General features: G+C 43.3%; 1 protein-coding gene across 5 annotated transcripts in view; it reads left to right on the forward strand.

Annotated features, from left to right (window-relative positions):
• Nucleotides 1-16,511, forward strand: part of KIF16B (kinesin family member 16B) — a 277,041-nt gene that overhangs the window by 22,558 nt on the left and 237,972 nt on the right. For all 5 annotated transcript variants that reach the window (XM_079784761.1, XM_079784762.1, XM_079784763.1 and 2 more), the window contains exons 2-3: nucleotides 13,243-13,312; nucleotides 15,228-15,341. In XM_079784761.1, coding sequence (XP_079640887.1) covers nucleotides 13,243-13,312; nucleotides 15,228-15,341 — 184 coding nt within the window. The remainder of the gene's footprint in view (nucleotides 1-13,242; nucleotides 13,313-15,227; nucleotides 15,342-16,511) is intronic.

Raw genomic sequence — 16,511 nt, forward strand, 5'->3', positions numbered from 1 at the left:
ACAGCTCTTGTCCAGCCCAGGGCTGCTTAGCACTGAGGAAGGCAGGGTGGCTCAGTTTGGTGTTCTGAGAATATTCTGGAAGGGAGTTTTGGTGACCTAGGCCCTTCTCTCCCGGTATACAAAATGTGGTTGTGCCCTAGGCACTGATCAGAATTCCTTTTTGTACTGATTATGTTTCACTACCAGGCCATTCGAAATCAGGTCTCCCCTTGGCCTGCCCTCCCTTGCCCCCCCCCCCCCCCACTAACCCGCATCCCCTACCCCTCCCCCCCGCCAAATGGGCTTTTACAGCTTGTTTGTTCTTACCCATGTGGGGTGGTCGTGGGCCATTGAAGGGCAAGAACATGATTATACATTTCTGTATCTCCCAGAAAGCCTTGTAAAGGGGAGACATCTGCATTTGTCCACTGCCCACTCCTGCCTCTGGTTACTGGTGCTCTCTTTTACTCTTTTTTAAAAAATATATTTTTATTGATTTCAGAGAGGGAGAGGGAGAGAGAGAGAAACATCAATGATGAGAGAGAATCATTGATCGGCTGCCTCCTGAACGCCCTCCCCCCACCCCTCCACTGGGGATCGAGCCAGCAACCTGGATATGTGCCCTTGACCAGAATCGAACCTGGAACCCTTCAGTCTGCAGGCTGACGCTCTATCCACTGAGCCAAACCAGCTAGGGCTAATCTCTCTTTAATTAACATGGGAGTGAACATTGCAAGCTTGCCCTCGGGGAGCAAGGGCAGCATGCATTACATATCTTCACATTGGACATTCAGCGTATAGTCAGAATTACTAGATATAATCCACAGGTATTTGCAAATAGGTGAAATAATTTTGGATTTCTGATATTCTTATTTTTTTAATGAACTGTGACCTCTGGGTTGTGTTGAAGATAAAGCATTCATAAATAAAACTTATGAAAATCAACACTATGGTGGTTCTTCATTTTTTTGAGAGCTGGTTAGAAAATTTGGCAAAAGAAGTTTTCTGAATTCCCTCCATTTCCACCCATTTTGGGAAAGCACTGGCAAGGTTTTGTGAAAATATCTCTTGCAGAATGGAAGCTGCAAGAGAACAGGGCTTTTTGTTGGTTTTGTCGACTGCCTCCAACAGTAGAGGCACAGTAAGTATTTGATCAACGAATGGATGGATCTTGGATTTGTGGTGGAAATAAAAGCATTGATTATCTGTTGCACACCTGGCGTTGTGTCACCTATTTTGTTCTATCACTTCCATCAGCAAAAAAATTATACACCAGGATAGGTTAATACTCACAGCATTGCTGCACAATTAGAACTTTTTAGCAGCCGTGTTTGGTAGGTTTTATTCAGTCATTTTACAGGTGAGGAAACCAAGGCTTGGCAAAGTTAAATCAGGTGCCAAAGTGACAGAGTGTTTGAGAGTCAAGTTTAGAACCCAGGTCCCTGAAGCCCAGTGCTTCCGCCCCACAATTACTAAAGCAGTCTGCTTGGCGACATCGGCTGCTGTGCTTGGTGAAAAAGCGACAACACATTAGGCCATGATTGCATCTTGTTCCACTCTGACTTGAATGAAAGTCTTTGAGGAAAAAGTCCTGCAATTTAGTATTTTGAAGCATATCTTTCTCCTAGCTGGTATATTTGGCTGGCAGTATAGTAAAAGGAGTCAATTTTCTTTTTACAGGCCAGCTATATATATTTTTTTTCCCAAAAGCTGTCACTGAGAACATTTTTCTAAAACAGATAAATCTGGAAGGAGGGTTGCAAGGATGGAGTGGGTAAGGGCAGAGAACGCTAATTTCTTGGTGTTTCCTGGTGCTGCAGTACTAAACAGGAATATCTCAGGGCATTCCATAGTTGGTCCAATGTCTGAACACGGGAAACAAAAGGAAATATGAGTAAGTGTTCTTATGTTCTCAATATTTATATTTATATCACTCCTCTTAAACGTCCACTTTTAAGAATATGTTGTTTGTGTGTTTTGGAGAAGCATATTGAAGAAATTTGGTCATATGCACATCCTTTTCCTTCCTTTTGTGTCTCAGAAGAGACAGAGGTCCCTATGCCTTGGTCCTGGAGTCAAAGACACAGCTGTGGGTCTGCAGGAAGAGCCAAGCTTCGTTTCTGTTTTTGGAATTGGCATCTGCCAAGTTAACTGATATTTATAGAAAAAACACATCTGCATTTAAAAATTGAAAATGTATATAGTAAACTTAACAAAAAAATTCTCATCTCAGGATAGCTTTACTGATTTGAGAGAGAGAGGAAGAGAGAGAGAGAAGCATTGATAAGTTGCCTCCTATATGCGCCCTGATTGGGGATTGAACCTGCAAACTAGGTATGTGGGCTGACTGGTATTCGAACCCACAACATTTTTGGTGCATGAAACAACACTCCAACCAACTGACCCACTTAGGGCAGTGGTCGGCAAACTCATTAGTCAACAGAGCCAAATATCAACAGTACAACAATTGAAATTTCTTTTGAGAGCCAAATTTTTTAAACTTAAACTTCTTCTAACACCACTTCTTCAAAATAGACTCGCCCAGGCCGTGGTATTTTGTGGAAGAGCCACACTCAAGGGGCCAAAGAGCCGCATGTGGCTCGCGAGCCGCAGTTTGCCGACCACGAGGCTAGGGCATGATAAATTTTGAAGCATTGACTGACTATGTGCCCTGTTTGAGAGTACTATTGTATGGATTCCCTAAATGTGTTGACTGGCCCATTGTGTTCCCATGGGAGGACATAGCTGAAATCAACTTAGGGGACTGGCTTTGCTCTCAGCATTTTTCTCTGGCTTTGAAGTATTGATTCTTGCTTAATTCCCCTAACCTTTCACAATGCTGACTAGTAGCAACTTTGAGTGAGTCACCTAACCCGCTGGGGCCTCAGTTTCTCTGTGTGAGGGGAGGTCCTGGGCTAGGTCTCTTCCTGTCTTCTGAGTTCATCCTCTTTCTGTCAAGTGCTCCATTTCCCCAGCCTCATCTTGGCTCTCAAGCCCTTCACATTCTTGGCTCCAGTTGTCCTCCCTGCAGAGTATCCACAATTACCAGTGAAAGTGTCATCGTCTTTAGTCTTGAGCAGCATTTAGTTATTTATGGTTTTGGGCTTGAATTTTCTAATGTTTGAAATTCTTCAGCTTTTCTCACCTGGGACCAGGCTTGCACGACAGAAGTAAGCCTGATACCCTGAGTGAATTAACTTCACTCCCATGCTTCTAGAGTGGTACCAATTATGAGCCTTCTTCAGGTTCATACTCAATAATGTATATATTATCCCTGATTGCTGTTTTACCACAAACTGGATGATAGTTTTCATACTGTTTTGCTCCTTGCTTTTTGTCCCCACTTCACAGTGTTTCTCAGCGACTTTGGTGTTGTAGGGCTCAGATGAGAGGCCCCAGGTGAAGGGCGACAGTGGTAACCCAAAAGGCAGTCTCATTCTGGATTTCTGTCTGGAGTTGGGGTCAGGTGAATTGGGCTTCATATGAGGACAGGCCGAGATCACCTAGCGAAGCATCATCTCAGAGCTGAAAGGCATTTACGCTTTCTCACTGTATAGAGTCCCAGCTCCGCAGAGGTGAGGAGGGATCACTGACTGACTTGGGCAGTGACTCTCAGGCCTGGTTGGTCATCAGCATCTAGGAGGTTAAATATACAGATCCCTGGTCCCCCATCCTGGGATTCTCACTTGGTGGGTGTGGGTTAGGCTCTTCAGATGCTTCTGTTGATCAGCAGGGCTTGGGAATCCAAATCTGGCCCCATCATCTTTTGGGTGCATCTTCATTCTCGCCCATGCCCCAGCATCTCCTGAGGGCCCTCCTCACCAGGCTCCGGCTCCACTCGCATCCCCCTCTCCCCTCAGAGTCTTGGGCACAGCAGCTAGAGGGATCATTTGGAAACTTAAGTGTGATTGTGCCATTCCCCTGTACCCAAAACCTTCCCATATCCATGGCTTCATATCCCATTTTAGTCCCAAAGTCTTAGCCATTGAACCAAGGCCATTAAGGCCTGCCTCCTTTTCTGGCCTCATCTTCCACTTGGCATCCCCTCTCTCTTCTGCAGTCACACAGGCCTTCTTGCTAGTCCCCCAAACCTCTGGCTGGTTCCTGCCCCAGGGCCTGTGTACCTGCTGTTCTCTTTACCTGAAATGCTCTCCCCAGATCTTGCCTGGCCCTCAGCACTATCCCAGTCAGGTCTTTGCTCCCACATTCCCTGGGGTGAGCTCTTTTCTGACTACCCATCTCCCTGCCTCTGCCCTGGTCACCCTTTCATTTCTTTACTGTAGTTAGTAGTATCCAGAATGTTATTGTATTCATTTTTCCTCACCCCCTCACTGAAGTACAGATTCCAGAAGGACTTTGTCTGTATCCTTTACCACTTTTTCCCTACACCAACAGCATTATCTGGCTTGTCAACAGTACTCACAGACTATTTGTGGACGGAATGAATACACACATCTTTCCATACAGTGACCCAGCTAAGCATTTGTTAGCCTCCGACTAAACCTCCTTAGTGATGACTCTGCACATCTCAAGGCAACTCATTTGTATTGAGACAGTTCTGATTATTAGTCTCTCTGTACTTCAGCTGGAAACAGAGGAAGTAGCTGCCTTCTTTCTTGCCCATCGCACTCTGCTGGGGAGTTGGGATGATGGCTGCCACTTGTCAGTATGCCCTACAGCATGCATTTCAGGAGGGTTAGTGTGGTGGTTCCCATGCCTGCTGCCCAGAGCTTCCTTTGCTGAAGCTTGTTGTCCATCTCCTGGGGTACTGTGGGCTTGGCCCTCACTGTCAGCCTCTCGCCAGGCAGCCCACAGTCCGTGACTGCTCATTGTGGGGGTATAAAGACCTGGTCATTTGTCCCAACCTGGGCATCTCTGAAGGGCGGCTACAGCTCCAGGACTGTCTGCAGGGTCTGCCTAGGCTGTCTTTAGGCCTGCGCTGCAGCTGCCCAGTCCTGCTTCTGCCTCCCGCTCCCTCCAGGTGTTGACCCATCCCAAGGGCACCTTAATGAGCACCCTGCATGCTCAACTCCCCCCTGATTGTCTGCCTCTCTGGGATCCCAACCTTAACAGCTGGCTCTTTGCCTAAGGTTTTAGGTTTATTACACCCTCTCTAGACCAGGGAAGATCGTAAAAGACTCAGCTTCATAGCTCCCTCCTGTTTTCTCAGGGGTCAGCGGAGGATTTCACTTAGCATGGGGCACTCAGAGCATCTGAGCCTGACAGCACTGTTGTCCTTGGCTCATTCATCGTGACCGCCCACGGGGAATGGAGTGGAGGCCGCACAGACTTCTCACTGGCTGCCTCTCCAGGTTGGCATTTGGATGTACCAGTAGGTCATGGTGCTGCTGACCTCTCCCTGACGTCTGTGTTGGGAGGCACATTCTGAGGAGCCGAAGGGAAGTCAGGGTGATTGCCCGGAAAACCCACTCTGTAATTTTTTTCAGTATCTGTCTCCCCAGGGTTTTTTCTCAAAAACTGAGTTGTGGGTTTTATGGATACCAAGAGGAGCAACTAAGTGTAGTCAGCAGACCCCAGAGTCTTTGAGGGCTCGGAACCAGCCCTGAAGGGTATGGGAAACACGGCTTCAGGAGAACAGCTCTCCCTGAGTTTGTTTCCACACTTCAACATAAGTGAGGAGGCATATTTATGGACCCTCCAGTACTCCACTGGGTGCTGAGGGTGTCATTGAAGACTCAGTCACTCCCTGGGCTTGAGAAATGGAGGTCGGTACAAATGCATTTCACGGGAACTGCCCTCTGGGTGCACACCCCTGGGTAAGAGATGGTGTCCTCCTCGGGGCTAGCAACCAACAGTAAAGGATGAGTAGGTCTCATGCAATATTTGGGATATCGTTATACTAACAATTTATTTGTTTATCTGAAATTCAGATTTAATCGGGCGTCCTGTATTTTCTCAGGAACCCTAATAAAAGAGAAGAAGAGAAGTGCTGTTGGGTCTAGCAGAGGGACCGAGCAAAACACTGAGCGTTGGGGATCAGGGGTACTGCCCAAAAGAGGGGCATCTGGGCTGGCTTTGAATGTTGAGCACCATCTGCAGAGAGGCAGGGGAGGGGAGAGGCACATCAGGGCAGCCACCAGGATAACTATAGTGGGGGCGGTCCTCGTTATGGCTGGGCAGTCAGGAGAGGAGGCTGATAAGCCAGCCCTCATTTTACATGTATGTAAGGATGCGGACTCAGCCCTAGAGCACCGAGGAGCCACCCAAAGTTTTAATTTAGGGATTTTGGGTCTTTGGATTAACTAAATTTATTTTAAGTATAAAAGTAATATGAAGTCATGCTACAATAAATTCCAGCAGTGAAACATTCACTTCATTTTCTTCCCCCGCCTCCCTCCCCCGGGCAAGGTCCAGAGGTAACCACCGCTAATGCTTCCTCCTCATCCTTTCTGGAATGTTCCGAGATGTTCTGGGCATCGGGAGCATGGATGTGCATGTTCTGCCTCACTGTGTTTATGGCACTATAGACTGAAGCATGGGCAGACTGTTTTGCTACTTGTTCTTTCTCCCACTCAACAGTGTTCCCTGGGCTTCTTCCCACGTAGTACCTGGGGAGGTCACACGTTCTTTTTTACATCAGAGTTTTTTTTTATTTTTATTTTTGCTGTTGGGTGTCCAGCAATATGAAGTCAGTTAAATATTGGTTCCTAGTATATAAGTATTAAGGTGAATTTGGGGGGTACTGATTGACTTCAGAACTCGGGGTGAATAAGCCCATCTCTAGGATCTTCCAAGCGAATGGCCACCAGTGAGCAAGTGGGACCAGTTAGAATTGCTGGATAATTTAAAAACATTTAAAATATTTGAATTAATATAGGGTTGTTGTGTTTTTTTTTCCAATAAGCTTTCTCCTACTCACATATCTGAGAGCTAATATAATTTTTATCACTTTTTCTGATTGGATATTTTACATCTTTTTCTTTCCTTCCTACCTCACTCCACCCCAATATTGATCAGTAACTCCGTATACGTACTCCAGCTGGTTCATTTATGGCATCTTATGATCTAGTTTGCAGACCTGTCAAATAAATTACTTATTTGTATGAAGGGACCATAATTGACTTTTCGGTTGAGAAACCCAATTCACTAAAGTGGCCAGGGAGAGACATAGTTCATTTGGCTCTATTATCAAATCAATGTTCAAATAGTATTTTAGGATTATTTATTTTCCTCAATATGAGAAAAATGTCAAGATTTATTTCCCATGTTTCTTAAATGTCAGAGGAAATTGACCCAAGCCGGGGGAACTCTCAGTGCCTGATGTTTTACGGTGTTCAGCTGAAGGAATGAGACAAAGCACTGAGCGAGATTGCGAATGTTGCCCTCTTGTGCTCGGTGGAGTGTGAAGGAATCTGGGTTCTTCTCTGGGATTCTCTAGAGTCTAGAATAATTGGAGGGATGGCATTAGCAGGAATAAAACCCATATAAGTGGGCTAAGTGAGGTAGGTATATGAAGGGTAAGTGAATCACACTAGTCCTGAGACAATCCTTCCTTGACAATGTGGTTGGGAAGATAATGTAGAGTGTGGGAAAGCAAGAACAAAGAATGCTAGGGGAACTAGTAAGAGACATGGCATTAAGCAGAAGGTGCACGTGGTGAAGAGTAGGCTGGGGTAGAACCATTCATTTAGCCTTTCAGTCAGTCAGTCCATCACATGCAAGACCATTTCATGAGCACCTCAAAGTTGCAGGTACTATGCCAGGGTCTGGGGTTGTAAACCCAAGCTGGCAGAGTTCTTACTCTTGAGGCGTTCACAGTCTGGGGGGTGAACAAGCAGGTGGGCCATCTAACGAGGGGATGGGGCAGAGGGCTTTCGAAGGCTCTGCTAAGGGTTTGGGGCCTCAGCTGAGTCTGGAGGGATGGCTGGGTGTTGTCCAGGAGAGGAGCTAGGACAGACACAGTGTTGACCGTCAGATCACCAAGGACTTTGTATACCGCAGAGAGTTAGTTTTATTCTGTAGCCTTTGAGAAATCACTGAAGACGTTTAGAGCACGGAAGACTCATGGTAAGAGTGGAGTGTGGATGGGAGGGGGCAAGGCTGGAGGCAAAGAGACGAGGGAGAGGTGATGGTAGCCTGACATGAGACAGTAGCTACAGAGTGGGGAGCTGTGGCTGAGGTTGGCAAATAGTGGGTAGATTGGGCAGGACTAAATAACTGAGAGTTTTGTGGGAGTGAGGGAGTGGGAGATAAGGCTGTTGGATGGGCCCTGAAGTCACCTGGGGTGAAGGGGAGGCCGTGAGCAGTCAACAGTCTCCGGTGAGTCAGGGTGCTGAGCAGGATTGGTCAGCAGGGTGTGGAGGGAAAGAAGGGCCTGGAGCTTTTCTTCTTCTCTTCCTCTCTGAAATATGTGAAAGTTTGACAACCCTCCTGCAATCTACAAGGAATGACTGCACTAAAGGGTTAGTTTCAACATTTAATAACTTCAACCTTCATAACCGCTATGGAGATTACACTGACTTTTCCATAAGCATTTTCATGAACTAGAGTGAGAATTGCTCTCTATGGCTAAAATTCTAGCTAGCATCTTTGTTATAAATATTGTACTGCTAGGTTATATTTGGAGTAAAGATACATCTTTTTTCTTTTAGTTTTTTTGCTTAAGAAGGAAACAGTATAGATAGGACATTGCTATTTGTGAGATTTCCTTTCTGGAACAGATGGCCTCTATCTAATCTTGATGGCCTGTGATTACTTTTAAAATGACTTCAAGCTGTTAGCAGCCGACACTGATACTGGAAAGGGCTGGAAGCTGACAGCAGGGCGGAGTGGTGAGAATGGGAGAGCCTGGATGCGATGGCACTCAGGTGACTACTTAGATCCGATATATCTAGCATTTGTTACTCTTGGTCAGAAGCTAATGTACAATTTAAGAGCAAAGGGTGAAAACAGTGTCAGCTGACTTAGGCTGTAGGCATATTCCCCCATGAAATTTAAAAACTAACTTTAAAGGTCAAAGTACAAAGTTGGTGAGTTTCCCAGTGTACAAAGTACAAACATTGTGGAGTTTACTTCATGAAAGTAAAAGTAAGACCAGTTATCACTCTGTCATATTAATGCAACGTCAGAGCAGTGCTTTCCACACCCGTGTTCATTGGAATCTCCTGGAACTCTTGTTACAAGGCAGGTCCCCTCCCATTCAGTAGGTGTGAGGTGGAGCCTGAGATCCTTCATTTCTAACAAGTTCCCCAGGGCCGATGCTGCTGCTGGGCTACTTTTTGACTAATAAGGGTCTGAGCCGGGGTGCCTATCTTTTGGGGCACAGAGATATTATTATTGAGAAACTGAGGAAAACTAGGGATCCTAAAGAACAGTGAACCTGTCGCTATTCCCTTCCCCCACCACCACACCTGAATCATACAATGTCAAGGAGGTGGTGAAACCTTTGAAACCCACCTCGCATCTTCAGTTTTGATTTCAGGAGTGCGAATAGAAAGATGCTCTCATTATATAATGGTCTGTCAGTCAGTATCTTTCCTAGTTATTTTTATAGAATAGATGTTACTTTAAAACTAGGAAAGTGCTTTTGTGCTGACCTACAGGTTAGAATAAATGATAGCATGGCAAGCCCTGTAAGGCTCTGAGCTGGGGCATTACTTAACCTCTGGCTTCCAACCCAGGCAGCAGGCATGGTAGCAGCTGCATTGCATTGCTTCCTGTTATAAACAAGAATTGACAAGTGGTCACCCATCAGGGTTACTTCTAATCTTAGATCCCTGGATAATTCTGTACCTCTACAGGTTCTGTACCTCCATAATTCTGTACCTCCACAGGATCTGAACCTCCATAGTGGTTTTGAAATGAGAGATCTAGACAAATTAGGTTAGCAAGTGGCTGAGAAATAAATGACTCATGTAGGAATGGGAAGAATTTAGATGTGGCCGGCTTGGTATTCACCTCACCCATGCATTTCTCTTGCTGGGCAGGATATACTAGTACTTTCCGCAGGAGAATGCTGCAGGAAAGGGGCTAGTTTGTGAAATATTTGCTTATCCTGGGGTGTCCCTGGAGGGCAGGAGTGGGAGCACCTTGCACATGGGAGGGGTTTCATTTGTATGTCTCTAAAGCCATTGTTCGCTTCATATAGCCACCCTTCTTCACACGGAAAAGTCAAATGGGTACTCTTGTGAATCCACTGTAGTTTCTGAGTGGTGTTTACAACATGTTCTGTGCCTGTTCATCTGGAGGTGGCCAGGATGCCACCAGCACCTGTTTCCTCCAGCCCTGGGTTATTTGGAAGTAAATCCCAGATATCATATCAGTTTTATTTGTAAATATTTCAGTAAGTATCTCTAAAAGATTAAGACTTTAAAGAAATCATCATATTGAAAATAGTAATAATAATTCCTTAATATCATCAAATATCTGGTCAGTGCTAACATTCTCTACATATAATTTCAAACACCCTTTTCTGTTTGAATTGAGATCCAATTGGTTATGTCTTTAAAGTCTTTTTAAATAGATTACTATTCCATCTTTATATTCCTTGCAACTTGTTATTGCTGTTGAGTAAATGAGTTCATTTATCTGTCAGCTTTCCCAGAAGCTGGATTATGCTGATTGCCCCCTGGCACTGTTGGTGTTGTTCCCCCTGCCCCCGAATTTCCTGGTGGCTCCTGAGGGAGGAGACTACTGGGCAGGAGTGCTGGTCCTTCAGTCAGCATGCACAGCATGTCTGATTGTCTCCTAGAGGGTACAGTTAGCAGCCATTGATGGTCACTCCCTGGTGCCATTAATTCACCAGGGGTTGCAAAATGGTGATATTCCAGTGTTTTCATTCCATCCTTATTTATTAGCTGCGAATCTTGACAAAAGGAACTTCTCAACAACTGTAACAATTGTTTGGTTACTCTGGCATGCAGATTGTTCAGGAAATGCCAGGGAAATGCTTGATTCTTTCCCTTTATCTTCTAGCTTTCAAAATAATGAGGTGATTCTTTTGATCCTCCAAAGGGGACCATTTCATTTTTATTTCTCAATTATGACTTCATGAACTTATGCATATTTTGTGTCTTTCTCTTGCAGTTATTCTTCTTCCTGCTGCTCAACTTTGGCCAGTAGAAACTTACTCAGGTTGACTCCTGGGTCCTTTTGACATGGCCTTTGTATCAGTTAGTTCTTTCTGTGTAACAAACTACCCCAAATGTAGGGGCTTAAAACACTATTATCTAACAGTTTCTGTAGGTCAAGAGTCTGGTGTCTCTCAAGATTGCACTCTAAGGTGCCAGCCTGCTCCACAGTTACCCCCTGTTGTGGCTGGGGTGGGACCTTTGCATGCTCACCACATGGCTGCTGGCAACCCTCAGTTCCTCAGTACATGGGCAGCTGACCTTCCCCACTGCCAGGCTCTATCAGTTTTAGATAAAGTTCATGCTAGTTTCTTTCCATTCAGATTTAGGATGATGGAGCTTTTATTTAACCTCATATTATGTTTGTATCTCTTTCTTTCTCAGTGGCACTGATATAATTATGTTTGTATCTCTTTCTTTCTCAGTGGCACTGATATAATTACTCATGTATTATCCTATAATACACAAACACATCTCAGAATGATGATACTTACTTCCCCACCAAAAATATGATTACTGAAAATGCTTTAATTTTTTTTATAGTTCTTTCTCTCCTTTTGCTATGTCCCACTACATTCTACTGTCAAATTCCTCTATACAGTCATAATTAAAATTGTTTGTTACTGTGCAGTGCACAGTTAGGTTTATTTGCTTCAACTTACAAGTTTCTGTTTTATTTTATTTTAAAACACAACTTTGGGAAGCATTTTTCTCAGTTTGTTGAGATCTTGCTTCCTGGCACATCTTCTGTTTGGCTCAAATAAACTCTAATAAGCCCTTACAATTTTTTTTTTAAATGTATAAGATTTCATTTTACTTTTGCATTCTAAAGAAGATTTAGAGATAAAGGTATATTTTTGTTATTGTTGTTTTAGAAATCTAGCTTTTTTTTTTTTAATATATTTTATTGATTATTAACAGAGAGGAAGGGAGAAGGGATAGAGAGCTAGAAACATCGATGAGAGAGAAACATCGACCAGCTGCCTCTTTGCACACACCCCACCGGGGATGTGCCCGCAACCAATGTACATGCCCTTGACCGGAATCGAACCTGGGACCCTTCAGTCCGCAGACCGACGCTCTATCCACTGAGCCAAACCGGTTTTGGCAGAAATCTAGCTTTTATTACTGCTCCCTCCACTACATTTTCTTCTTTTCCCATAGGTAGCTTTTATTAAAACATTTTTTATTAATTGATTGATTTTTGGAGAGAAAGAGATGAAGAGAAGAAGGGAGAAGGAGAGGGAGAGGGAGAAGGAGTGGAAGGTAGGGAAGGAAAGAGAAAGAGAGAGAGAGAGAGAGAGAGAGAGAGAGAGAGAGAGAGAGAGAGAAAGAGATTTTTATTGTTCCACTTTTGTGTATTCATTGTTTGATTCTTGTATGTGCCCTGACTGGGGATCAAACCTTCAACCTTGGCATATCAGGACAATGCTCCAACCAATTGAGCTATCTGGCCAGGGCTTCATAAGTAGCTTTTTGAAAAATAATTAGATTATTCTTCTTATCTTTAAATATAAGAGGTAGTATCCTTGTATGTTTTTCTCCCCCTTGCATTTCCTACTCAACAATAAATTGATTCTGGTTTTCACTTTATAGCCGTGTATAGAACTCATTTCTTTTTCAATGATGTAACACTCTGTTGTGTAGATGTGGGCATTTATTCTAGGGAACTATACTTTTTCAGGCGTTCTCTTGACTTCCTCTTCTGAATGGATATGGGAGAAGGTGGAAAGAAGGGGCCGTGCCCTGGCTACTTCTAGAAGTAGCACCTGGTTGTGACCACTCACTCCATTTTCTTCTTAGCTCTCATCTTGGGTGGAGGGATAAAGTGTCTTTCTTTTTATACCCAGTTGAGTGGGCTGCTTTTTTCATGATTCACAGGCCTCTCTAGTTTCTGTCATCTCATTTCCACTCCTTCTAACTTACAGTTAGACGTTTTTCTAGGTTTGAACAACTCGTTATTTGTCAGTCTTACTTTTTGATGGTGGTATGTTATCCGTTTTGTGTGTCTTCATGTTTATATTTGTAAGGATTCGGAAGGAGTGGTATCAGTGATTGTGCTTCAGATGCCATTTAAAAACAAACTCCTATATGTAAAAAGTAAGTAACACAGTTTGTTTGTTTTTTTAACCATCTTTTCTCTCCTAACCAAACTGAATATTTTGTGTTGTAGGGAAAAGGACTTGGAAGCCAAATTCATTATACAAATGGAGAAAAGCAAAACAACAATCACAAACTTAAAGGCAAGTAGCAACCTGCCCTTGCTGCCGTTCCATGAGCCCCCATGTCTGTTATAATGACTTGTGGATAAATAAGACGCTTCTGCCATTTCAGTTCAGTTAGGCATGTCAACTTGCCCTTGGCTTTGGGCTCCATCACGAAGCAAGAGGATTGATCCCGTTTCCTCTCCCATCCCTGGTTTCCTTTTATCTGAAAACCAGACCAAGCTCTTGCTCTGGCATGGGAGCTCATTGGCTTAGTCTAGACGCTGGCGTTTTTATCCTGTGTCCTGTGGTGGATCCTTAGCCTGGCCATTGACTACATTTTATGAATTATTAAATAAGCTTTGGCCCTTGATTTGTTTTTATTTTTAATGAAAAAAATGATGTTATAAACTTAGCAAGAGGAGCTGGTATTATTCAAAATTTAGGGGGTGAAAGATAAAACACTGAATTTTTTTTTTGAAAAATGATTGAAAAATAATTTTCTAAGATGACAAGTTCTTCCTATTGCACTTAAAATGTCCTATTCATATCTTTGATCAGTGAATTTGTTAAGTCCCTGAATACTTTTTACTTAGGGGGGGAAATAAGGTTATAATATTAATAATAAGTCAGGAGCTTTATAGACTCATCCCCTTCCTCCTTAGATACTCGTGGTAAACTTGCAGGTTTGCATTTTTGAGGCCTGTTGCTCCATGGTCAAGTTCAGGTCAGTCTCAGGTTGGATTTCTCTTAATTTGTGGCTCCAGGGACTGGACACTTTGAAATCTGATTTCAAAGTGGTGCGACTTGCTCTCTGATAGGAGCTAGGGAATGCTCCTGTCTTCCAGTGGGCCGTGCCCTAGATAATTTGATAGGCCTCCTTTGAAGCTCTGGTGTCCCTTTGCCTGAGGCATTCTCCACTGGAATGTCTTTCTTCCTCCACTGACCTGAGTCCTTGTACTTTCTAGCTCTGTCTGGCTCACACTTAGCTTTCCCTCCTTTGACCTCCCAATCTCAGTTTCTGCCAGTCACCACTCGTCCTTTCCCTGTTGTTAGTTATCTTTGCTTGGTTTTGCTTCATGTATCTTTGTGTATTCACAGTGCTGTGGTAAAAGTTTAATCATTAAAAAGTTGCATTTACTGAAACAAAGTGAGAGGCCTCCTTTCTTTGTGCATAGTGGAGTCTATTTTCCTTGATTACTCTGTTGCTTTTTCGAGATTACAAGCATTTCCTCAACTGATGTAATCAGAACATATGCCCAGACTTGTAACATTTTAATAATAAGAACCTTGACAATTTTACTTTATAGTGTCTGAATTATGGTGGAAAAATACGATGCTCATTGAATTTATTCAGCATGTGTCCTGGAAGCTGTGTGAGGCTTTAGTATCATATGAAGATTTTTAAACATGGGTTTTGGTTCACTTTAGGTATGGACCAAGGTAGACAAGATATATGCAAACGTTTGCAATAATATGATATATCTTGGAGAGTCTAGGCTCTCAGAGGTGGGAGTGCCCAAGGGACTCTTCATGGAAGAGGAAGCCTCTGATCTGGAGTTCTCAGTGGGGCCACAAAATCACACAACTCTAGGGAACTCCAGTCCCATCAGGATCTATGTGAATAGCACCCCCTGGAGTTAGGCAGCCTCAGGACGCTGGTGGTTTCTGGTAGAGGGAACAGTGAAAAGCACTGACGATGGCATAAAATAGAGTCTGGCTGGAGTGCTGGGTTCATATAAAGTAATCATGGTAAAACATCCAGGGAAGTAGCCTTGGGTCATATAGACTGACTCTGGATTTGTTTCCATTTGGTGGGGGTGGGTAGCCCACAGTCAGGAGGAATTAAATGATTTTAGGTTGTAAATATGAGAAATGGTGGTCATTGTATATTTTTTACAAAGAACTGACAGTGCTCTTCTTATATTATTATTATCATATCATATCTCTCTAGATACCTGAAGGAGGGTCTGGGGACTCAGGGAGAGAACGGACCAAGACCTTCACTTATGACTTTTCTTTTTATTCTGCTGATACAAAAAGTCCAGATTATGTTTCACAAGAAATGGTAAGATATTTTCAGAATCTTTATTTTGGTTTATTTTTTATACCAAGAAAAACACGCCTATCCTACACCCCTTAAAACATCTAATTTTTGAAAAATAAAATTTATATAAAATTGGTCATTGCCTTTTGGTTGTTATATATCTTAAGCCTGAGAATTCAATCCCTAAAGGATTTAGTTATTTATTTTTTTATCTAAACATGATGATCATAACTTTTGTTTCAAAACTTTGACACTACTGATTTGCAGGAGCTCTGTAAATAAAGCATTTGTGGGGAGACATTGATATGCTGCTTATCTTAGCAAATAAGCCACTTAGCCCTAAGTGTTGTATGGGGCAGAGCTTTAAGAAGTAGACTTCAAATACAGGCCACATCTCCCTGTGGGAATGGATCATTATAGGTTCTGGGAAGAAGGACTCTAGAAAGAAAGAACATTTGTCCAAAATATTTATAGAACCTGGAGTAAAGCTAGAATTTGTCCAAGAAACCTCTCCTGTAGGCTTTTATAGCCTAAAATGTAGATATGACATGGGCAGAGAGAACAGACTCAAAGATCCTCCCACGAGGCTGTCATAGCAACGTTTCATGGATCAGAAGAGCAAGGGTATTTCCCTAGGTGGTCAAGGAGGGTGTTTGAGCCGAGTGGGGATACAGAAGCACCAATGTGTGGGGGAGAACATGGGCTGCACGGCTGGGCCTCTTCTTGGCTTGTTAACTGCTTCAGGTCTTCACGTGTTTAAACAAGGATAAGAATTTCATCGTGTCCTGCGTAGTAATTCATGTGATGGCATCTTGTCTGGTTTCTTGCAATTTGATGTGTACATGTACCTGAATCATGGGCCTTGCCTGGGAGCATCTCAGAAATGCAGAATCTCGGGACCTATCTCAGACCTCTGAATCCAAAACTGCATTTTTGAGCATAATCCCCAAGTTATTTACACACACCTTAACATTTAAGAAATTGAGTTGGTTTACAAATGGATTGTGGAAGGGATTGGCTTTCTGAGGCAATGTAAATGTTGGAGGAAGATAGGTTGTGAACATAGATAAGTTGTTCAAAGGACAGGACTGGAGTGATTGTATCCAGAAGATGTCAATTCAGCATCAGGGAAATATAGAAAGGACAATGAGAATGGGAGCTGTAAAGAGAGATGAAGTGCCTGTATGAAAG

This window comes from Cnephaeus nilssonii (genome assembly GCF_951640355.1).
Source record: "Cnephaeus nilssonii genome assembly, chromosome: 11".
NCBI lineage: Eukaryota > Metazoa > Chordata > Mammalia > Chiroptera > Vespertilionidae > Cnephaeus > Cnephaeus nilssonii.